Source organism: Colletotrichum fructicola, assembly GCF_000319635.2.
Source record: "Colletotrichum fructicola Nara gc5 chromosome Unknown KSG_Nara_v1_contig05, whole genome shotgun sequence".
NCBI lineage: Eukaryota > Fungi > Ascomycota > Sordariomycetes > Glomerellales > Glomerellaceae > Colletotrichum > Colletotrichum fructicola.
In genome coordinates this window covers 3,024,892-3,048,699 of record NW_027094055.1, presented here as the reverse complement: position 1 = coordinate 3,048,699, position 23,808 = coordinate 3,024,892, and the positions used below count along the sequence as shown (strand labels likewise).

At 55.7% G+C, this 23,808-nt stretch overlaps 6 protein-coding genes across 6 annotated transcripts; 3 read left to right on the top strand and 3 right to left on the bottom strand.

Moving 5' to 3' along the window:
* Window positions 1-297: 297 nt before the first annotated feature.
* Window positions 298-1,764, top strand: CGGC5_v009547 (uncharacterized protein; the record flags this gene model as incomplete). The annotated part of the gene is made up of 3 exons (XM_032023752.1): window positions 298-459; window positions 520-904; window positions 983-1,764. The coding sequence occupies 3 exons, from the start codon at window positions 298-300 to the stop codon at window positions 1,762-1,764; spliced, it is 1,329 nt and encodes a 442-aa protein (XP_031879406.1).
* Window positions 1,765-2,789: 1,025 nt separating this feature from the next.
* On the top strand, window positions 2,790-4,527 carry TRP2 (Anthranilate synthase component 1; the record flags this gene model as incomplete). The annotated part of the gene is made up of 4 exons (XM_032023750.1): window positions 2,790-2,801; window positions 2,878-4,285; window positions 4,342-4,369; window positions 4,422-4,527. 4 exons carry the CDS (start codon window positions 2,790-2,792, stop codon window positions 4,525-4,527), a joined length of 1,554 nt encoding a protein of 517 aa, XP_031879412.1.
* Window positions 4,528-4,914: 387 nt separating this feature from the next.
* Window positions 4,915-5,471, bottom strand: CGGC5_v009545 (uncharacterized protein; the record flags this gene model as incomplete). The annotated part of the gene is made up of 2 exons (XM_032023749.1): window positions 4,915-5,171; window positions 5,231-5,471. 2 exons carry the CDS (start codon window positions 5,469-5,471, stop codon window positions 4,915-4,917), a joined length of 498 nt encoding a protein of 165 aa, XP_031879479.1.
* Window positions 5,472-6,156: 685 nt separating this feature from the next.
* On the bottom strand, window positions 6,157-7,671 carry rpl-3 (60S ribosomal protein uL3; the record flags this gene model as incomplete). The annotated part of the gene is made up of 5 exons (XM_032023748.1): window positions 6,157-6,409; window positions 6,463-7,136; window positions 7,189-7,345; window positions 7,478-7,556; window positions 7,659-7,671. The coding sequence occupies 5 exons, from the start codon at window positions 7,669-7,671 to the stop codon at window positions 6,157-6,159; spliced, it is 1,176 nt and encodes a 391-aa protein (XP_031879465.1).
* Window positions 7,672-10,322: 2,651 nt separating this feature from the next.
* On the top strand, window positions 10,323-11,838 carry CGGC5_v009543 (uncharacterized protein; the record flags this gene model as incomplete). The annotated part of the gene is made up of 1 exon (XM_032023747.2): window positions 11,272-11,838. The coding sequence occupies one exon, from the start codon at window positions 11,272-11,274 to the stop codon at window positions 11,836-11,838; it is 567 nt and encodes a 188-aa protein (XP_031879423.2).
* Window positions 11,839-14,977: 3,139 nt separating this feature from the next.
* Window positions 14,978-17,840, bottom strand: ssn6 (General transcriptional corepressor ssn6; the record flags this gene model as incomplete). Its single annotated transcript, XM_032023745.1, has 5 exons — window positions 14,978-16,945; window positions 16,995-17,267; window positions 17,319-17,401; window positions 17,456-17,659; window positions 17,714-17,840. 5 exons carry the CDS (start codon window positions 17,838-17,840, stop codon window positions 14,978-14,980), a joined length of 2,655 nt encoding a protein of 884 aa, XP_031879413.1.
* Between the last annotated feature and the right edge of the window lie 5,968 nt (window positions 17,841-23,808).

Genomic DNA, 23,808 nt, shown 5'->3' with positions numbered 1-23,808 from the left:
TTGTGCTTACATGTAGCGTCGCAGTCGCGCACGCGCATCTGCGGCGCACATCTCGAAGCTAGTGTTTTGTTCTGCTGGAACCCTGGATCTGTTTCTCGACGTCTTGTACAAAGACCGGGCCACCGCCCACCCACACCGATTCGGAAGGTCTGGGTGTCAGTGGAAGGACAAACATTTTCCTGCATCGGACCAGCGGTTCGACTTGTCCTCAGCACGACTGCATATGCAAACGCATCCACTCGCACACAGCTTGAAGCTGGAGGCTCGACAGAGTGAGGCCGCACAAGGACGGCCGAGATGTCGCTCAGGTTCTACAAGACGCCCGGCGCCGAGCGGCCGTGGCGCCCGCCGGTCATGGACGAGGACTGCCGGCGGTACCGTCGTCGAACGAGGCGAAGCAACAAGTGGATTCCGCCCCGGTTGGCTTTTGAGGAGATTATCAGGAACAACACGGCATCGGTGAGCTTCAAGCAGACAAGTGTGCTGGAGTTTACGGCACCTCACTAACATGATCACCAGCCATGCTCACTGAACGACTTTATGGATTACCTCGTCTACGTCGAGCAAGATGCCGAGCCCCTCCAGTTCTTTCTCTGGTACTGCAGCTATGTCCAGACATGGACCACTCTCTCGCCTGAAGAACGTGCTCTCGCACCACGCTGGGATCCGTACCGGGGCAAGAAGCTCACTTCGAAGGAGAGAAGGGCGAAGAACTCGAGCAAAGTCAGCAATATTCTGGAAATTCTCGACGAGGAGAGTAACCAGACGAATGTCGGCGCGGATGGAAAGAGTCCGACTGGAAAGCACAACCGCAACGCATCGGCCGCGACGAACTTTTCTCATCCAAGAGCGACTTATATGAAGGGGGATGAGAAGGAAGCGGGGGAGACGATATCGGCAGCTGGTAAGATTCTATTCACTCCTCACGGCGGGATGCTCGCGAGACGTTCTTTTGACCTTTCATGAAGCTAACCTACCCCAGCCTCACCATCATCTCAACCCTTCCGTTCCGACATCACCACCATCGTAAATCACTACATCAACCCCAACGCCCCACGGCGTCTAAACCTAACAAAGGATGATCGCACATCCGTTTTGACAGCAGCAGCCTCTACAACGCACCCCTCCGCTTTGCTGCTGGCGTTCGAAAAGGCCGAGGCCCTTCTCCGCGGCAAGCTGCACCCAAACTTCATCCGCCACAACATCTCCAACACCAACCCAATGGCAACACATCTTCTGCGGGGCGTTGGTTTCTGTCTCTTCATTCTCGGGCTGGGTCTCGACATTGCATTCATTCTTTCATCCATTTCACGGTACTACCGTCTCTTATCCGCGCCCTTAATATTCTCCGGCCTGGCCGTCCTGGTAGCTGCGTTGGACGGCGTGTCGCTATCCCTCCACTTGGCACATCGACGACACGTCCGGCCATGGGAGGTGCCGGACCTGGAATCCGGAACCGGGGCCGACAAGCGGCACCGCCGGGCTGCTACATCGGAAAGCGTCTCGGGAGCTGTGGACCCGCTGCGCAAACCTACACTACAGACTTTTGGCCCTGAGAACCTCTTCCTGAACGAAGAATGGGTCGCCACGTACGAGCAGCGGTCCTTTTTTCGAAAAGTGTTTGAACGGAGCATAGTGAGTAAGAACAAGCACTTGCGCATCCTGCAAGACGGCGTTGTTGCCGGAGCGGCGCTGTGGGCTGGGTTAGCTACCGTCGCTCTTGGTGTCGGATCGGTTTTTATACCCTCGTATAATCTTTTTTAAGCTGTTTCGAGGAGCGTTTTATGAGATCATGACAGTCTTTTCTGGGATACGGATAGAGATTTACAAAAGCATACACGCAGGCGGGCACTGGGATCTGGCAAGGGTTGATGGATGCATTGGCTATAATGGAGGAGATATCCTGAGTCATAGTGAATAAGACAACATACCATCCATCTAAGTGTGTTTCTTCTTGACCAAACATGAGGTGATGGTTCGAAGTTGATAAACACGGCTAGAGGTAGGACATGATGATCCTCTTGGAAGCATTCTCGATGGACGAAGTCAACCTCGTGCCGTAAACATTGGCTGAAGTTGTGATTATGTGAAAACTACATCCGCCACAGTGTGAACGAGACGAGAATCGAGACGTCTCTGATTCAAGTGGCCGTGTACGAACAAGAGCGACGCTGAAGAGCCAGCATGCTGTATGATGCCTCTTGAGGGTGGTTATGAACTGAACATGTGGAACTCTTTGAGATTGAATGACTTCACGATGCTGAAGCTGCTAATGCTTACGCCTGGCTTCTATGACGTATTCTGGTGCTTGAACTGTAATCCACAATGACCTGCAAGTGTATACACGACGCTGAATGTTCCGTGGCGTAGAGCTGAAAACGTGTCTGAAGTGCCATGTCCACACTCAAAAGTTGAACAACAGAACATAAAGTCAACAGAGTTGAGATCGTCAACGTTCCCTAGCTCCACTTTCACAAATCCAAGACACAACTAGCGGGAAACAATGGGGGCACGGAGCTTTGTTCCATGAGACGCCGCCGTTCAGCGCGGGGTTGCCACAAATGGACGCTGGTTTCGCCTTATCGCAACGCTCCGGCAGTGACCTTCCGCTTATCGGACCCTGTCACCCCTCCAAGTCCGCGCCATGCAGCAACCCCAAGCTAAATAATTGTAGCTCCCCGGAGCCGACTTTAATCTAATCGATTGCGGTGACTCAGATACAAACCACGAAATCACCCGTCTTACAAGTCACCAACACAAAATCAGCCTCAGTAGCGGCCCGGAACAGAATGTCGGGACCTGTACGTCTTCCGTCTTTCCCAATTGACCCCGCCGCGTGCCTCTGACGGCCTCACTGACCAAACAATGTCCACCCAGCGTGCAGTCGTCCCGTCCCTCGAGACGGTCAGGTCCGTCCTGTCCGCCCCCGCCGGCAACAAGAAGCCCACCCTCGTCCCCGTATACCGCCAGATCTCCTCCGACCTGATCACGCCCTCCGCCGCCTACCTGAAGGTCTCCGCCGCCCACAAGGACTCCGACTACTCCTTCCTCTTCGAGAGCGCCGCCACAGAGCGTGTCGGCCGCTACAGCTTCGTCGGCGCCGGTCCCAGGAAAGTCCTCGCCACAGGACCCGGGTACGGCCCGGAATGCGATCCCCTACCGGCCCTCGAGGCTGAGTTGGCGAGCCACGTCGTTGCGCATGTGCCGGGCCTGCAGCTGCCGCCCATGGCGGGCGGTGCCGTCGGCTACGTCGGGTATGACTGCGTCCGCTACTTTGAGCCCAAGACGGCGCGGCCGATGAAGGACGTTTTGAAGATCCCCGAGAGTCTGTTCATGCTCTTCGACACCATTGTGGCGTTTGATAGGTTCTACGGCGTGATCAAGGTCATCACATATCTGAACGTCCCGGAGGACCTCTCGCAGCTGGAGGCAGAATACCAAAAGGCGACACAGACGATCGACGAGCTCATCGCCGTGCTCAACGCCCCCGAGATCCCCCTGCCGGAGCAGCAGCCGATCGAGCTGGGCCAGGAGTACACCTCCAACGTCGGCCAGAAGGGGTACGAGGCGCACGTCACGGCGCTGAAGAAGCACATTGTCAAGGGCGACATCATCCAGGCGGTGCCCTCGCAGCGCTTCGCCCGCCCGACGTCGCTGCACCCCTTCAACATCTACCGCCACCTGCGCACGGTGAACCCGTCGCCGTACCTGTTCTACGTCAACTGCAAGGACTTCCAGATCGTCGGCGCGTCGCCGGAGCTGCTCGTCAAGTCGGAGGGCGGGCGGGTCATCACGCACCCGATCGCGGGCACGGTGAAGCGGGGCAAGACGCCGGAGGAGGATCAGCGGCTGTCGGACGAGCTGCGCAGCTCGCTGAAGGACCGCGCGGAGCACGTCATGCTGGTCGACCTGGCGCGCAACGACGTCAACCGCGTGGGCGACCCGTACACGGTGCGCGTGGACCACCTCATGGTTGTGGAGAAGTTCAGCCACGTCCAGCACCTGGTGTCGCAGGTCTCGGGCGTGTTGAGGCCGGACCAGACGAGGTTCGATGCCTTCCGCAGCATCTTCCCCGCCGGCACGGTGTCGGGCGCGCCCAAGGTCAAGGCGATGGAGCTGATTGCCGAGCTGGAGCAGGAGAAGAGGGGCATCTATGCTGGTGCGGTGGGATACTTTGGCTACGGCGGCCTCGATGAGAAGGGCGAGGAGGTGGAGGGTGCTATGGACACTTGCATCGCGCTGCGGACGATGCTTGTGAAGGATGGTGTTGCGTATCTGCAAGCCGGTGAGTTTACCCCTATTTGTGATGAGGTGAAACATTAAAGCTGACTTTGGTGGCAGGTGGTGGTATTGTGTTTGACTCAGATGAGTAAGTGGCTAGCCCCTTTTCATTGTGAAGACTTGTGCTGACGTTTTCATAGGTACGATGAGTGGATGGAGACGATGAACAAGCTCGGCGCAAACATGCAATGCGTAACGACAGCGGAACAGCTGTATTACGAGCAACAGCAGGCTGCGAGTAAATAATGATAGACGGAAATAGAAATTTTGTTTCGGCGGCGTTCACATGATGTTTTGTTCCTGACGTTTGTGAAATGTGGGTTGGTGATTCGTGAGGCGTATGTTCATGAAGATGAGGTCGATTGTCGTTCTTGCAATCCCCGGCTGGTATATGATCTGATCTCGTTGTGGGATGGTTTGATTCGTGGGACCGAGATATATGATGTATTCACTGAGCATGGCCAAGAAAACTTGACTTGGTTTCCAGTTCTCATGACCACAACGAAGTGCAACTCGCCATCGATCCACAGATGTCGTTTCTTGGGTATCAAACTTGTGCTCTTTTTCATTTGGCACTTTATAATATCTTCTTCGGACACCTTCTCTTGAATCCGCATGGCGTATGAGAAGAGTCTAGCTCTCAACAGACAGAGCCTTCACACCAACCAGCTTCGCCCCCTTACCCTTGCCCTCCGTCGTGACAAGCCAGTATTCCGTCCTCACTCCGCCCTTGGGCACCACATAGACCCTCACGTCGTTGCCCTTGCCCGCCTTGCGCACCGCCTCGATGATGTCCTTGTAGTCGCCGTTCGCGTCCCAGTCGATGGGGTCCTGGAGCTCGACGTCGGCATTCTCGGGATCAGGGTGCTGGATAAGCTGCGCGAACTCGACTACAACCCGCATCATTAGCAAAGCTCCTCCCCAAACGCGAACACAGCATGATGCCAACCTTCATCAGGCAGTCCCTTGCCGCCCTCATCCCACGCCAGCGCAACGCCGACAAACGGCTCGTCCGCATCAGACACATACACCTTGTCCTCCTTCAACACATCCTGAATCGCCTTGGGCACCTCCACACCCTCGTCCTGCGCCTTGAACTCTCCCTTCTTCGTAGCCGCAGGCTTTGCGTAGCCCTCATTGGGATCCTGGTTAGCCTTGTCCAGGAAGGCAGCGTAATCCGCGTCGGACATCTTGAGGTACTGTGTCGTCGTAGCGAAGCTTCGTGTAACGAGTGGGGAGAGGTGCGATCTAGCTCTGATCGCGTTGTTCGTTTGTAAGATGGGGCGAAATGCTCTGCGGTAGAGATTTCTGGCAAGTGATCGAGGTAGCGTAGTCGCGTTCATTCGTAAGGATGGCGGGGTCGAGGAGGGGAGCTGTGATTATAAGGCAGGAGTGGTTGTGGTCGCGGCTGGTTCGCGGGACATCATGCACGGTGTGGTTGGGCATTTCGGAATGACGCAACGCGCCGGCTAGCCACGCCTCACGCCGCTGCGAGTGGACCGGGATACCCCACCATGCGGTTGCCGGGTGCGCCACATTGAGACTAAATAGAGAAAAAAAAAAAAGAAAAGAGAGCAAAACTGCAGGGGTGGAGAGACGAGCGCCACAAGCGCACAGGAAAATATGCGCCGTAAAATCCGAAAAGTTCATCGAAAAGTTGGCAAAATTCGTCAATTGCGCAAATTTGAGCAAGAGTCTCTACGAACACATGCAAATGGGATGGTCATCTAGGTATCATTCATTGGTTTGACTTTTTGATTCCGGCACTCATTTTAAACCTCTTTTGAGGTGTCCCAAACCATCCGAATAGTAACGTGAAGAACCCTCGACACCTATGCCATGACCATGATACAATGAAAGTGAATCGTTCCCCATTTAAGCGGTAGCAAGGTCCTTCTTGAGAGTACCCTGGTACTGCTTCTTCTCCGCCGGCGTCTGGAAAGCACCGTGTCCGAACTCGGACGAGGTGTCGATCCACTTGAGGTCGATCTTCTCGAGGGCCTTGCGGGAAGTGTGAGTCCACATGGACTTGCGGAGGGTGACGACACGCTTCTTGGGGCCGGGGATGGAGCCCTTGACCATGACGAAGTCGTTCTTGACCTCACCGTAGCGGACGAAGCCACCGAGGCTGGGAGCATGTTAGCAGTTGCGCGCAATTGAATAGAAGGTGGGAAAACATACGGAGTGATGGTCTTCTTGGTGACGTCGAGCTCAGTGGCGGCGTTGTCGTCAGCGTCGCCCTTGCCGATTCTGTAAACCTTGTGGTTGACAGAGGTACGGTGGTGGTATCCGTCCTGACCGGCACGGGCAACGGTCCACTGGACGTGGGAAGGATGCCAAGCACCGATACAAGCGACCTTGCGGAGACCCTTGTGAGTCTTGCGAGGAAGCTTCTTGGTGCCCCAACGGGAGGTGACACCGTTGAATCCCTTGCCCTTGGTGACGGCAATGACGTCGATAACCTCGTCCTTCTCGAAGACGGAGCTGACCTCAACGGGCTTCTCGAAGAGACCGTAGCCGAAGTCGACCTTCTCGGGAACAGAGCCACCGTTGATCTGGATCTCCATGAGGTGGGCCTTCTTCTGCTTGAGGGGAGTCTTGCGGATCTGGGTGTGGGCGAGGACACGGACAACGGTGCAGTACTTCTTGATGCGCTCGATCTCGCGGGTGATGTTGGCGCCGGAGGACTCGGCGTGCTGCTTGGCGTACTTGGTGAAGGCCTTCTTCTTGGACTTGTACCAGTTCTTGTAGAAGCGACGGCGGAGCTCGTCGGACAAGTGCTCGGCCCAGACGGTGGTGAGAGAGCGAAGACCGCGGGGAGTCTCGATGTAACCCACAATACCAACAACGATCACCTAGAAGATGTTAGCCATAGGCACAAAGCCAAGCGGGCTGCGTTGCTAGTACAGGGGGGGTATCAATGATGGAGACGGCCTCAACCACCTCCTTCTTGTTGGCCTTGGCGCCGGGACGGTCGAGGTCGCGAACGATCGTGGTCATGCCAGCCTTGTAACCCATAGTTGCGGTTAAGTGCGGCGATGCTTTGGCATTGTCCTTGGGGAAGCTGTTGAAGGCATCGTCAGCATGGTGTTCTTCAACATCTTCAACCCCAAAATTCCGAAAATTCCAGGAAACTCCCAGAAATTCCGGACAACTCGGGAGAGCAGAGAAAACGAAGAAACAGGAAACAACCGACCTTTTACACTTGCCTCTGTGCCTAGCAGCACGCTTGCGCGGCAGGTAAGCCAGCGAACCGTGGCGGGGAGCCTCGTACTCTGTGTGAACGGTGAGCCTTCATTCTTGTCGATGTTTGTGCGGTTGAAGCGCAATTGGAGCGCGAAAGGAGAGAAAGTAGCGAAAGGAGCGCGAAAACGTACTGCGGTGAGACATCGTGGTGTTCCTGTGAATTGGCGGGGTTAGTTGGACAGGAAAACGATGGTCGACGGTCGAGAGAGGTGTAAGAAAAGAATGTGAGGCTTTTCGCGAGACCCCCTGCGTAGGTGGGATGGGAGACGGGTAGAGATCCTGACCAGAAGGGCAGTTACCCTTATCGATAAGGTAGGTGCCCCCTTCCCGAAAAAAAAATCCTGCTTCTCATCTGGTCTGTGCAAATGCACTAGAGCGGCTCAGATCACGTGCTGTTCTGGCTGTCTCCACTTTCTGCCGCCGTCTCACAATCTTGGTTTCATCGTGACGCCTGCCCCCACTGCTAATGTCGTTGTCGTCGTCGTCGTCGTCGTCTCCATTGTCTTTGTCGTCCGTCGTCGTCCAGTTAGACCTGACAACTAACCTGGGACACCAGACATCTATGTTATTCCTGCCCTCTTGACTTTCGCCGTTGCTCTTGACCTTGTTGCTGTCCTCTCTCGTTGTCACTGTAGCCGCCTCCGTCGCTATCGTAGTCGTCTTCGTCCGTCATCGTTGTGCTGTAAATCTGATCTCGAACTTCCCTCATCAGATTCTCTTCTTATTGCAGTTACTTCCGCCATCTCCCTTGTTGCTGCTGTTATTGTTCGCGTCGTTGTTGTCGTCCTCGTCGTCCGGTGTCTCTCCCGAGTCCGTCGAAGCAATAGCCGGTTCCTCTTAGCTGTCCCTAATGTCCGAATATCTGATGCGACCAACTCCGAAAGACTATTGTCCTGTGAGCGGCTGTCTCTTCTCGAGCCTGCGCCGGGCATCGCGCCACAGTTGAACTTTTCTACCTTTCTGGCCCAGTCGTTGAGTGTCTAGCATCCCCCTTTTTTTTTCCTGTCTTCTGGTATCTGAAACTTCAAAACGCATTAAACCCAGGAATATCGTCGGCTTCTGAGTAGCAGTCCCTCCCCAACGACTTCTTTCTCTCAACTGTTCCTTCTCATATTTAATGCAGACAACACCCTCCCTCGGGAAGACTGCTAGCCTACCAGTTCCACAAGTCTACGCCGACATCCATTCTTAAAGCAGGCGAAGTTCTAGAGGGAACGCCAGCGCCGGCAGCATGTCTACTTCCCAGCAAGGCACGGCACAGCCCATGCTATCCCCATCTCTCAATCCAAGCTCCTAATCGGTCCACCCCCTGCAGAAAATCAGATTTCTCAGCCTTAGGTGGATAAAATAGCCATCAGAAGGCTGGCGGGAGTTAGCAGACGGTGATCGGCGGTGTAAGTGGAAGATAGAGTTTGTACAGCGAACCAACGTGAGCGACTGACTTTGGGAACTGCTTTGAAGACAACGATGCAGACCTGATCAATGGATAGACGCTTTCACACCTCCCTTCCGGCGATCCTGGGTCCATTCTTTCCTCCCAGTAAAGGGATAAGTGACGTCAAGGGATTTCAGCATCACAACCCACGACATGATATGCAATGTAGGATGCGATGAAGACCAATTAACGAAGCGTATCTCAAAGAACAGCTAACACAGACTCGGTGTAGAAAACGACTTGAAGCATTCCCAGAAGCTATGAAGAAAGGAACATCTGAAAACCTTATAAGATCTAGTTGAGAAGGATATGGCGCCGTTACAGGACAGGCCACTCGAAGAACCCAGCCTCCCTACATTACTCGCAAGTGGACTCAATGTGGCCATGGTATTTCTCTCGCTCATTCACAGACGGGGGATCAAGGTTGTCTCTCAGTAGAGAAACATACCATCACGTCCTAAAGCTGGTAGAACATTTAGAAAAGCTACCAGCTGAAGATCGTATTAGAAGACATTTATCTAAATGCGCCATTGTAACTGTATTCTCTGCAGCTCTGCTGTTATCTCTGCTGTTATCTCCGTCGTCGTTTGTCCTGTCGTCGTCTCTGTCGTCGTCTCTGTCATCGTTGATTTGCCGTCGTCATGCCCAATACCCAAGTATCCTGTGAACCTAGCACACTGGAATCAGGTCTTGCTTAGACTCCTGAAGAGATCTACAGAGGTGGGTAGAGACTTGTATCTACAAGCTTCTTTGGGAGCACCTGAAGCCTTCCTCGTCAAAGGCCCAAGTCCATTGATATAGGTGAGACCGCCAGTCTGCCTATTCCAGAGCAGTTTTCTACACTTATGAGCCCCAGCCATTTCCTTTGAGGCCCCCAAGACCCTGGGATTTCATTTTCCTGCGGCATTTTGGACCGGGCAATCTCTCCTGCCTTGTCGCGTTGTTCTGGCTCACACACCACAAAATTTTCACCTCACATTCACTGCAGCAGTTTCGGCTCACCTCACCTCAGGAGCTGAAGCCCGCCCTCACCTTCTACACCTCCCACCTCAGGCGGCACCAAATTGAGCCTTTAAAAACCCTGCCCTCCTTTGAACTTTTCCATCCCACCATTCCTCTCTCATCCCACTCTTCAGAGAGCTTTCTCTCCTCTCCCATCCCAATCTTTCTTCTTCAACATCACCTGGGAAGGGAAGACACCACAATATTCATCTCCCCTAGAGGCAAAGGAAGCCTACCTTTACCTCTACACCTTCTAGCACATTCGACTTTCGACCACCTTCCCCTTCTCCTACTTTCCTAGCCATACTTTCCTCTTCGAAGCACCACCTAGGAAGGCCGCCACAGCGAGCACCTCACGATGGCGCCGGTAATGTCGGTACCCCAGGGCCAGTCCTTCCCGAACGGCCGGGTCATTCGTCCTGAGGAAATGCGAGCGGTCACAGTCAACAGGGACACCGAAGTCATCATGAAGGACCAGAAGGGCAACCGTATCGAGGTCGACGTCGACAAGGGCCTGATCGGTTACTTAATGTGCGACGCCCCGGACATGGAGGGCTACGTCCTCTGCCAGCTTATGAACAACAACGGCGACTTTCAGACAGGTGAGTTTTGCGGACTTTTGGCCTTAGTCAAGTTGTCACTTTGTGACCAAAAATGCTGACAGCTGCGCAGTTGCCATTCGCAAGGCAGACATCGATGTTGGACAGCTCCACGGACTAAGAGTCGAGGAGGCTCATGGCCAGAAACATGGCTGGATTTGTTACCACATCACCTGCGAAGGACGCGAGATGTCAGTCTTCCGCACTCGTTCGCGCGTGTCACAAGCTGGAGGCCGTCGCATCTTCAAGGTCACGGTGCCAGTCACTGGAGACACGAGCTGGAATCTCTGCTACTCTCTCGACCAGTTGAACCCAGCGCCCCCGATCGACACGCCCCTGGTCGTGTCCATTCAATCCATGGACGACGGCAAGCCGCATGCCACCCCTTGGTACCGAGGTCCTCGACACGGCGCTTGGGACAACTCTGACGAGCTTCACTCCTTTGCTGTCACCGCCGCATGGCAGGATGAGACGACTAGCAAGTGGGTTTCGGCCAATGTCCAGAACAGCGAGACGTTCTCCCGGCGCAGTATCCAGCTGCCAATCGACCATTACCACAGAAATGTGGGAGGAGACATCAGCTACAACGATTCATGGATTCTGGCGACGAGAATCCTCCAATTCATTCACAACCGTCGCTACCAGAGCCCTCCTCCTTTCCTCGCGCGCTCACTCAACGTCGATGTCAAGGACGTCGTCTGGAACCACATGGAGCAGACCGTCCACTTCATTCCCCGAACCAAGTACAACAATGCTGAGTCACCCAAGAGAGTCACGTTCTTGAAGAATTGGAACGCCCTCCAGCAGACTTGGCCGAACCTCATGATCGGACCCAAGCCCGAGGGTTTCGAGTGGAAGTGCGCCGTCTGCAGTGCCCTTGCGACATCGAGACTGCCTACTGGTAACAAGCGGATCCTGTGTCAGCCGATTACAGCAGGCGAGATAGAGCCCGACGAGATCGTCGGCTTGGGAGCTACTGCAGAGCAGATCGCTTCATGGACTTGCCAAATTTGCTGGACCGCTTATCGCCGACCTTGCGTCTGGATCAACAAGGACATCTTCACTCAGACCAGGAAGTCTACGGAAGGATCCTCCTACGTGTACACGTTGCCCAACTACCCGGGTCTTGTGCCAGTGTTCCCGAGTCAACTTCAGGCAGCGGAGCAACCCCCTACTCTCCCGGAGTACGATATTTATCATCTGAAGGGCGAGCTTGACACGAACGAGGATGGTGCTGAGGACGATGTTGCGGATGAGTTTGCTGTCGTGGGTTAAGACTTGGGATTGAGCCAAGATGCCTTCGATTGCAGAGGGACAGAATGGAACGTGGCAGGAGGGACTTTCAAAACGGCGGGATTGGGGCCTTACACATCTTACACGACACGGTAGGGCATTCGGATACATGGGACTTCATCATTATCGGAGATCAAGCGACAACGCACACGCTTGACGTTTGCAGCATGGTTAGCCATCCAGATTCTTTTCAAACGGCTTTCAGATCATCAATCACACAAGGACAAAACTAGGAGGAACTAATCAGGGCTTATGGATGAAACAAAAAAAGGGTAGTACAGAGCATCAGACCTGTCATCAAGTAATTTTCGTAGATAGCAAAAAAACCAGTAGATAGCACCTCTGTGTGCAGGCCGCGGGGCTACCTTTGATAGTGAAGATGCATGCTGAAATTGGGATGCGCGAGGATTGTCGTTGCTATCCTGCATGATTGTTGTGACATGAAGTCGAGCTTCCAGTTCTGTTGACTTCAGCGATACCGGGAGCAGCGAGGTGAAATATTCAATGACCTCGCATCATCGAGTCCAAGAAAGATTGCCTGTGTTTCTAGGTTGACTTATGCCATTCTATACTTACATGGGGCGAAAAGGCAAATCTAGTAGGTGGAAATAAACCTAGTGAAAGGGGACTAACCAGACGTTGCGTAGACATTCCCATGGGTCATCTTCACGGTTGCGGCAGATCTCCAAACGTTCCTAGAGAGAAGAAGATCTATGTTCCCACATTGTTGTGGCTGTGGTAGACCTCCCAACTTCCCTGGCGAGAAGAAGGAGTACGTGCCAACAGATTTTCGCGACCACTCCAAGGAAGGGGAAGAATTCAAAGCACCTCTGTCTCGTGGCCTTCTCGACACCTCCGCTTCCGTCGAGGCGGGCGTCGGTAGCTTCATGGCGATCTTGTATAAGCAGGGGGAAAGGGGGGTGGACGCTGTCAACGCAATATGTTGATGTGAGTTCGACGCAACCAACGCCATTCTTGCTGTGTTAACGTCCTAGGTGGTGTAAGAAGACATAGAAAAAATTGCTTCGTGGACTTGTCAGATTTGCTGGATTGTTCATCGCGAGCTTTACGTTTAACGTGGATATTATTTATAGGCTTGGCTGAGCAGATTGCTTCGTGGACGTGTTAGATATGCTGAACCTCTTATTGTCGACCTTGCGTCTGGACCAACGAGAACGTCTCTAGCTGCCGCCGTCGTCGTTCGGCGTCTCCCGCGTCCGTCGCTGTCCATCGTTTATCGCCTAAGAAGTTGCAAGTTTGTCGATGACCAGCCATGGGGCCCGAGCCAGGGCTTCCTCGACTTCCTGAGAGTCACCTGGGAAGGAAAGAAATTACAATAACAACCTCATCTAGAGGTAGAAGCCCCTGTTTGCCTTTATAACTTCGAATATTGATAACAGACGTTAGTAAAGTTCCATCCTCCCAGCCCAGGGGTCTCGTCAGCCTCTATCTCTGCTAGCTTAGTTGTGAACATATATGTGCTATTTGGCATTTCAAGGGATTCCTTATGAAACTCACGGCGCTGAGCAATGATGACGCCGTGGCCATCGTTTTTGTTACTGCCCGAGAAGCCCGCCTCGAGGGCGGCAGAGGCGTCGAGAAGACCACGGCGATGTCATAGTCTCTGTCTTCCATCGCCGTCGTCTAGTGTCTCCCGAGCCCGGCGTTTATCGCATCCCAATTCTTGTCTGTTTCGAATCGCAACTTGAATTCACCAGGAATCAGGCCACCAGAGCCCTTCGGTTTATCCACAACCGTCGGTACAAACTTGAGCTCGCACTGGACCATGGCAACAAGGACGATTCTTTCCATCCGCAGCCAAGAAAGTAGAGCCATCCGCAAGGCCGACTTTACGGATGTTTGTGCCTATATCAACCTCACCGTTGGTACCGTCCCCTACTACGCTAACGAAGCAATAGATCGACATCTTCTGTCCTTCGCGAATCACAGGATAGCTGTTCCATTGGTGACGCTGGGGCTCCTCGGCTCGACTTCTGTGAAGCTGGCCCCTATCGACATGTGACTTACTTATCCACCCATTGCGTTGACGTTGTCTGCCCCCTTTTTCTGTCGCTTATACATCGTATCTTGGATCCCTAACAACGAACACTGCAAAGCTGCTGACGCCCAAGAAGCCCGCCTCGAGGGGACCGCAGGGGCCAAGAAGGCCACGACTAGAATACTTCAATTCATTCACAACCATCGCTGCGAGAACCCTCCTCTAGCGCGTAGCCTCAGCTTTAACAATCCTCCAAGACAGCAAAACTATCCGCAGCGCTAACTGATGGGCGTACCTGTAAAAGACCGAAAGTTTCCGTCCTTCGTAGCAATTCTCGTAGGGAATGTCCCACATCGACATCTGACTTGCGTAATCGACTCGGAGTCCGCGAAGCTGGCCTATATCGACGTCTGACTTGCGCGTACCACAGATTGCTCCGACGGCGTCTGCCCCCTTCTTCTGTCGCTTATATACATCGTATTCCAGACCCCTGATTCAGTACACTGCGAAGCTACCGACGCCTCAGAAGCCCACTTCAAGGGAAGCGGAGGCGTCAACAAGGTGCCGGACTTCTCATGTTCGGACCAAAGCCGGATTGGTTTCTCTTGCAGGGCCCCTACTATTAATTGGCTATGAGACGTTTATATTGATGAAATTTCCAGCCCACCCAGCATGGGGTTGGGGGGGAAGCAGTCAAAGCACATTGCACCTCCGTCTGTACCCGTGGCCTCTTTGACACCTCCGCTGCTCTTGACGCGGGCTTCTTGAGCAGTCGAGGTACAATATACAGTAAGGTACAGAAATGGAAAAGGAGACCAAGCTTCTTGGACAGTAACAGGAGCCATGGCCGCGCTATCCGCATTGCGCAGCGCCGTGATTTCCATGAGCAATGCCAAACAGTACATACATACACATTCACCAACATTCAGTTTCCAGAAACATGTTTAGATGGGGACTAAGATTCTTTTCATGAGCTACCTAATTGCCCAGCCACACCAGTTTGCTCCTCAACGAAAGGTCCTCTCGAGCCAGCGCGTATTTGAGAACGAAATGGTATACATGGAAAGAGAACACAATGTGCAGAAACAAAGAAAACAAGTAAGTCATACTGCTATTTATCCATTATGTCGATTCAACCTTGGGGGTGGGCCCCATCATGCCGTTGATGCTTGCGCTTGTTGGTGTCTTGGTCTCTCCTGACGACGGAGCGGGGCCCGAGCCGTTGGTCGTGGCCACGGCGGCCTTCTTCTCGTCCTCACCGCTGTCATCATAGTCCTCGTCGACGTCCATCTTGCGAGCCGCGCGTTCCGGCTCGCTGGGCTGAGGCGGGCGAGGCGCGGGAGTGTGCTCCATGGGCGCTCTCTCCTCAGCAGGGTACTCCTTGACACCCGGGGCGGGTCCGGAGGGAGGTCCGGACGGGCCGTTCTGGGCGCCACCATCATGGAGAATGTTCTGCATCGGCGCAGCGGCCGACTGCATGGGCGGGAGGTGGTTAGAGGGCATGGGGTGGCTCGGCTGGTGGTGCGCAGCCTCCGACGGGTGGTAGCCGTCGTTGGCGTTGCGCTGCTCCTCGCCCCTACGGATGTCATCCGCCCTCCTTTGGTCATCAGCCCTGCGCTGGTCCTCGGCGCGACGTTGGTCCTCAAAGCGGCGAGCCTCCGATGAGTTGCGACGGTACGGGTCGCGAGAGCCGGGAGGGGTAGACGGACGTCTAGGACGAACGTCGTCCAGTCTGGCGCGGTTCTCGTCATTGGCAGGCCGCTTGTGAGCAGAGTCCTCTTCCCACTCGCGCATGCGCTTGGGTCCAACGGAAGCCGGGCGATCATGCTCGCTGCGGGCGGTAGAGTCCGCAGGGATCGCGCCCGGAGGAGGCGGAGGCGGGTGTGCCGCCTCCATGGGACCCGGTGTGGGGCCGTCAGGGTGATGTCCGTAAGGCGGAGGTGGGGGCGCCTGGTGTTGAGGGTACGCAGACTTGGGGGACGGCATGCGGTTGTCGTGCATGGGTCTCTCACCCGGGCGGGGGCTGTTGGTGCCGCGGAACTGAGAAGGCGGGCCCGGAGGGCCGTTCGGAGGGCCGGTCTGCATGGGAGGCATCTGAGCAGACGACGGCTGAGAGTAGTTGGGGTTGGGAATACGAGGCGCCGAGGTGGGAGGGGCTTGGTGGGCCTGCTGAGACTGCTGCGGCGGGCCCGACTGGTAGTGTGAGGGAGGAGGGGGGGTCGGGCCCCGGCGAATCGACTCGGGGTAGGGCGGGCGACCGCCGTGCTGTTGCTGCTGCTGCTCTTGCCTCGGGCTGGGCTGGCGCGGCATGGGAGGCGCGGGGCCGCGGAATGGCTCACCGCGCTGCTCGTAAGGGTTAGGGGGCTGCGGAGGGGGGTTGATATCCGCGAGTCTGCCCCAACCGTTAGGGCCGGGACCGTTGGGTCCGGGAGGCGGAGGCGGCTGCTGTCCTTGCTGCTGGCCTCCGCTGGGAGCAGAGCTTCCCCACTGAGGAGCCGGGGGACCGACTTGGTAGGCCTGCGGGTGAACGTCGGCCGGCTGAGGGGCGGATGGGGGCTGGCCACCGTTGGCGCCGCCGTTCCTGAGCAGCTGGAGTCGCGCCTTGATGTGAGGGTTCTGGGGGTCCAGCTCTGCAGCGCGCTGGTACGCATCCAGAGCGTCACTAATTTGGTTGTTGCAGGACTCGTACAGAGTACCCAAGTCGTACCACACCTCAGAGATGAAGGGGTTGAGGCGGATGGCGCGGGAATAGGCGTCAAGCGCATCACGGTACTGGTTGATCTGGTAGTAAAGGACACCGATAGAGCACCAGAACGTGGGGTTGCGCCCATCACGATAGACGGCTTGTTGGTACGCCTCGTACGCCTTGGGGTACTTTTGCTGGGACATGTAGCACCGACCGAGCAGGTACCAACTTTGCGCGTCGCCCTGGTCAGCAGCAACAGACTTCTCCAAGAACTCAATGGCGCGCTCTTGGCTCTGGAAGCTGCTGCTCTGCTGGTGGTGAAGCCAGCCGAGCTGTTGCAGGACCTTTGCGTGACTGGGATCGCGCTCAAGGACCCGCTGGTAAGCAGCCTTGGCGCTGTCATACTGTGGAGGTCAGTAAAAGCTTTCTTCGGCCTGGAATCGAGGGACTCACGTCTTTCTGCTGTTCATGGACGTGTCCAATCTGGAACCAGATATCCTCCTCGGTCAGGGGAGGCGGCGGGGAGTTGACAATGTACTTGAAGCACTCCAAACTCTGACCAAACTTCTGCTGCTGCTTATATATTATACCGAGACGAAAGTAGATTTCGTTTGCCTTCTCGAAGTCGGGCTGCATCTGCATGACTTGGGAGAAGGCCTCCTCGGCGTGCTCGAGAGAGCCATATCGGTCGTAGAGAATACCAATGCCATACCACAACTTGGGCTCCTGGATCAAAGTTAGCACGAGTTACTTCAAGACTTATGTAGCGCAACATACCCTAGGACTCCTCAAGTTGACGAGAGCAGACTGGTAAGCAGCGTAAGCTTGCTGCAGATCGTCCATCATAAGGTAGCAGTGGCCTATGAATTGTTAGCGTCGCCATCGGATGAGGTTTGGTCGCGCGCGTCACATACCTAGACTGCCCCAGGCTTCACCATTGGTGTTGTCGATCTTAAGGATCGCCTGCAAGTAGTCGACGGCCTTGTTGAACTCCTCGCGCGTGCGCAGGATCAAGCTGATGGCATTCATAGCAGCTACGGATTGCGGGTTCGCCTGCAACGCACGATCGTAGGCCTTCATGGCCTCGTCGAGGTTGCCGAGCAGCTCAGCGAAGCTACCTGTAGTCAATTGTCAGCGAGGGTGATGCGCGTCAATTGTCGCGAGTTACCTACCAATCTGCATCCAAACGGCCTCGTTCATGAGGAGAATCTGGCGCGACGGCGCATAGTTCTGGCCATGCTGCAGGCTCGGGGGCGGAGGAGGCCCAGGAGGGCCATGCTGCTGAGGCTGCATGGCCATCGTCGGGGAGGGATGGTGGTTGGCCATTCTATCTAGGGGAGGAGGAAAGTTGACTTGCGCGGCCAGCTGCGGGTCTGCCTCAACGGATTGATTGCCTGCCTGTTGACCGCGCAAAGGCGACGATGTGGCAGGAACCAGAAGTTGAGGGTTACGGAGAAACCAAGAAATTAACTTTTAACCAAAGATGGAAACCGCTACGAATACCCGAGGTTCGCGTCACCGAAAAGGCGGGAAATTGAAAGGGGTTGTCGCGATGGTCCGACCAGATTGTGGTGGTTGTGGATGGCGACCCGTCAACCTGGGGGCTGGGGGGCGAAAGTTAGAAGCAACGACACGATGAAGCTGCTGAATCAAACAAAAATAAACGGGATGCGGTTTACGAAAGGGATGCAAGGCCCTTTGATGAATCGCAGTGATGATGTTGGGAAAAGGAAGGGATACGAGACCCGAAGGCGATCGATCGAAGCGGCCCCGATACAGCTCTGCGGGAAGTTGGGGATGGGGGAAGAAAACGAGAAGGGGAAGTTGGGAGGCTGCGAGAGGTTCCTAAGGTAGGTTCCATCATTCTGTGCCAAACTCACCTTACCCACGAGTGAACGGGCAGCAAGGAGGGAGTACGTACCGGGGGACGTACCCTTTGTTCCTTCCGTTCCTTTCTCCCACTAAATGCACGCCACGGGTCCCTTTTCCCAGCGAAACGATACGACGGGGCGTGTGGCACGCTTTTTTATTTAGCTGGGGGTGCCAGATGTGGGGAGGGGGGGCCAGGAGAGGGGGGAGCTAAGGTCGCCGTCGCTGCAGCGGTAGCGGTACGTACCCTGAACCATCTCATCTAAAAGCCTCCAGGCTTTCTACAGCTAGTTCGAGCTTAGCACGCACTCTCTTACCTTACCTTTGCCTTTTTTACCTTCCCTCACTACGGATACGCAGTACGTACCCTTTTCTGGGCTGACTTGCTTGCTTGACCTGACCTGGCCTGACCTCCCGTCACTTGCGGATATCTTGGCTGGAGCCGAAGTGCCACGCCCTCGGCCGTCACCCTCGCTCCGTTGGACCTGGGACCATCATCTCACCCACGCGCACCGCAGCGCAGCGCATCGCGCAGCCGCCTCAGAGTCGCGTGCCCACCGCCCGGGGGCAGATACGCCTACGGATACACTACCTTACCCCCCTCCCACGCCGACCCAGGCCAGGCACAGCACCCAGGTGCAGATTCATGGAGGCGGGCGGCGGGCACTCCCACTGAAGGCAATTCGCCTCCCCTCACCCATCCCGCCCAAGGCGCCCGCTGGGAGGGGACCGACGGACCCATGGCCCATGTGTGTGCTTGGCTGGCTCCTCCTGCTGCTCCGAAATGGGTTGCGAAAGGGCAAGGATTTACAACCACAGAGTGCCTTGGCTGATGGAGACCACGACCTCACTTGCGGAAACCTGCGGTTAGGGAGATGGGGATTGTGGATGAGCCTTTGGGAGGCTAGCGAAACACGCACTGCAGACGGGTCTCCATCTTCTTTGATTGCTTTGCCGAGCCTGCGTTGCGCATCGCATCGCATTGCTGGCGAGTCGAGTCCCGTCGTCGTCGGGGGCGCGTCTGCTGCGCCTGTCTCTCTCGCCATTTTCTCTCAGCCTCCTCCCTCCTGCAGACTATCCGTCACCAGCACCGCCGCTGTGAACCTTCCTCCCGCCCTGTCAGTCGCCAAATGCGTGATTGCTACCTTGTCTTACGCCGCCGCGGGACCTCTCCATTTATTTATTTATTTCGTGTTGCTGCTGAAAGTGGGCCCCCGAAGCTTCTTTTCCCCTTGTCGCAGGTTGCTGGTTCCCCCAGCAAGTCTCCAGAGAGAATCTCGCTCATCACCCGCACTTGCGAGTCGTGCATCGCGAATCTGGTGATTAATCCGACAATGTCCGAGGAGGTGTTGGAAATCAGAGTGCCGTCAACCATTTTAGTCGAAGCAGCGCCGCAGGATGTCGCGCAACGTGATGCAGCCTCAGTCTTGGCTTCGCGATCCACGATTTGCCTTGTTCTGGGCGGCGGCCCCCTTCAACTCGCTGACGTCCAGTTGCAACGTGTGCATGTTCATATCGATTAAGCGGTGGCGCACGTTGTGATAGCTGACGGACCCGGCGCGATAAAATAGGGGACGACGTTGCCAGCACGCCCAGACAAAGCACATGATGAATGATCTACGAGGGAATGCTTTCTTGGCCAGCACCCAGACGCGGGCATTTCCATCCATCCTCAGCCGGTTTGAAACAAAAAGAACAGCCGTGTCGCATCGCATCGCATCGCGTCGCCCATGCCAGTCTCTTGGTTTCCGCGGCGGAAACTCACCGAGGGTATGGGTCACGATTCGAACAGAGACATGCCTTAGGCAGATCTTGTGTGCCTGAGATGACTGAAGAACGGCACCCACGGCACGGGACGGATACAGACAATGGAACAGCGGCAGCATCATCGCGGCCAATGCGGCGAAATGGGCAGAGAGTGCCCTTTTTTCCCAGCGTCAGCGGCCGATGCAAAGTAACCGCCTCTTTCGTGATACGGCCATGTCAAGTGACTGAAAATCTTTCCGAATTGCATCGATCTGTCAGATCTGGATTGTGCAAATTGCCAAAGTATGCTCCGATCAGATACCCTCTGTGACCAAATCCGAACGTGCTGTCGACGCTCGTCCTCCGGGTTCCCTAAAATAAACAAAAAGAAGATCAACTAAAAGATTGACAGGTTCGTCAGGAATGGATCGAAACAGCCGTCAATAGCCCAAGGGATCAGAGGCCGAATTAAAAATAATCAGTCACCTCAGCCCAAGAAATCAACAGCGCTGCGCTTGAGCTGCTGCTAGGTACTGCCGCCGCCGCCGCTAAACTGCATTTCGGCAAACCCCACGTGTCGCTGGGTGCTGTTGGGTTGTCACCTCAGCGTCCAGGTTGGGGAGGTTAATATTCACCGAGGGGACAGGCTGCTGCTCTGGGTCCTTTCCCCCGGGAAATGTCCCTGAGATTGAGTCGAGGTACCGGCCGGCGTCACCCTCGCAGTCCCAAGTCTCACCCGATATGAGCCTCCAACCAACGAGTGCTAGGCCAGCGTGTCGACGGCTATCTGCCCGTTGCCCGCGCCTGGCTGGCTGGGCTCTCCTCACTAACGAACCTGGGAGTCGACTCTGGGTTGGTGGGCTGGGCTGGGCTGGGCGGTGTCCAGGGCGGGCAGATTTGGTGCATGCACCAGCACCAACCAGGCTGGTCCCCCCCGAGCCCGAGATCCTGATCGGGGGTGAAAGGGTGTGCCAGGTGGTGGTGGATCGCACCGTCGAAGACATGCCAGAACCAAAACCAACGACCCGACCTCTAAGAAAGGACGAACTTTGAGTTTGGTTCATGTCATCGCTGCACCACTGCATCCATCCATCCAGAACGCCGATGTGACTTCATCCGTGCCGCAACTGCCCGCTAGTCAGTTAGCTCCGTTATTGCATTGGGAGGTTGATTACCCTCCCACTGCCCTCCTTAACTCTCTGAGCTTCCCCTTCCCACCACCATCATTACGCAGTAGGTACATACAGTGTATGCCGTAGGTTTGGAGACAAGCGCCTGGCCGCCCTCCGTCACCGTCTCTGTATCTGGGGTGGTGTTGTCTTTCCTCGTCGGCCCCCTCCCCCGGTTATGATCTTCGGTTTCAGCACCTGATGATCGGGATGGGATGGGCTTGGAGGTGGTTCATCGGCTTCGCTTCCTTGCAGCAGGTACTGCTTGATGTCTGGAAGGGACTGTTATTTCGGCCCTCTGTCGCAACGAACGAACCTTGCCTTTCTTCACTCGAATAAGCTCGGCTGGCCCGAAATCTGCGAAAATCGCGGGCATCGAGGTTTCAGGCCCGGTTTATAGGGTCCTCCGACACGACGCTATCGTCAGGAGGTGCAGTGCGGCGGCTGTTGACCCTCGGATGGCTGCTGACAGCCGGATTGGTTTCCTTTTACCGGCGGCGTATCGATGTGCACCATCTGCCCGTGTGTGGAGGATGCAGATACAGGCGACATACATGACGCGGGTGCAGATGTGGGCGTTAATACTCTGTCTTTTTATTTCCCGCCAGCAACCAAGTCGTGATTGCCTCGGTGGCCGCCGCTGTCGCCGCCTCCGCCGCCAACCACCCGGCTGGGGGGAGGGGATCATGGGTGGGAGGGGAGACACACGCAGCGAAAAGCTGGAGTCTTGGCCTTCACGGTTGGGACTGGAGGTGAGGCCTGAGGTGAGGAATGAAAACGAGGAGGGGGCGTCTCGTCAGGGGTCCGAGGTGTGAAGAAATAAATTGCGAGTGATGAACAGCAGCATCGACGGGGTGGAGGGGCGTGAGAGGGCGTGGCCGTCGTCGTGCGTCTGTCTCTCTCTGTGTGGCGGGGGTGCCTGCCGTTCCCCCAGTCCTTGGCTTGGACGAAGTAAAGATTGTGTGCGTGCCCAGCGCGGTACAGCAGATACGTACCGGTAACGCAAGGTAAGGTATGTTGGATGTGCGTGTGGGCGGCGGAGGAGGGATGCAGCCATCTCTCGCATATGCAGGCCGTTTGGGGCGGTACGAGGGTACCGAGGTGTCAAGGTGAGAGTCGGTGGACGCGCGACGGGTTTCCGGGAGAGGGAGGCGGAGGATGGCAGAGCGGCCGAGAATGAAGGGTGATGGGAGGCTGTATCTGCATCGTCAGGATGAGTAGTGAACAGGATGGGATGCCCGATCTGTTCTGATGATGCTGAGGGTGGAGGTGAAATGAATGGGAGGGTAAGGGCAGCTCAAGAGGGTGGTGATGGACAGAAAACGGGAGATGAGAGTGCACGGCTCCTGGGAAAGGTCCCGGGCGGGTACGTAGGGTAGGTTTGTCAGCGTGCATATTCGGTACCGTCGGTCGTAAGTGATGAGGCACTTTACTTTCCGCCCCAGGTTGAGAGATAAGTACGAGCGAGCAGTGTCAGTGTACGGCGTAAGGTACTCGCAGAGGTGACTCGTGAGAGAGACAAGCAGCAGGCGTGCTGCACTGCGCTGTATCCGTACCTACACTACGGCCACCTTAGCGACCACAGCAGCGCCTCCAACCTGCCATCCGCCAAGTTGTCGAACCTGACGTGCCACGGTGCCACGGTGCAGGCTGATCTGACTCCTTGGCGTCAGTTATGGTGTGGTATCAAAAAGTCTGTGGGACGGGGAGAGCCTTTTCGGGGTCAAGTGGCACCGCCTGGGTCCATCCATGTTTCCATCGCCCTCGTCCTGAACAAGTCTTCTGTGCCTCTTCCCAACGCGTACAAGCGGCCCCTCCCCGGCAGCCCGGGTATTTTCTGACTTTGTCCTGTGTGTCCGCGCCGCAGCACGGAGCAGAGGGCGCTTCCCGTCCTTGTCCTGGTGCCTGCTGAGATTATCTAAGACAGGACAACCCACTGCGTATTGAAGAACGTACCGCGCTTACCTAAGGCAAGGTCGTACGCTCCCTCCCTCCCCACAACTGTTGCGTACCGTCCGGCTCTAAAGCGCCCCCCCCTGGGTCCCCTTTGCGGGATCGGGTTGGAAACGAACAAGAGGGAAATGTTATTGGCTCCCGACAGTACGTCGTTGTTGTTGTTTTTTTTATTTCCTTCGCTGACTGAAGAACGGAAGAAATGGCACGTTCTGCTGCTCGCTTCGCATCATGATCAGCATCGCCGTCGTCGTTTCGCTTTCGCCGTCGCAACAAGTCACGTCAACCGCTACACTCGATACGCACCACGACACGTCCAGAGTGCGACGATGACGGATACACAAAACACATCACCACCTACCCACAGAGTATCCGTACCTTAGGAGGCTGATCCAAGCCTGGGTCCTCGTGGTCAAGTGGTGCCTTGCGGGCGGTGCGATCCCTCCATATTAATAAGGACGGGCAATATTGCTTGAGTCCTCCACCAGCTCCCCTCCTCGCCAGATTGGCTGCTGCCGCCCACCTTGTCT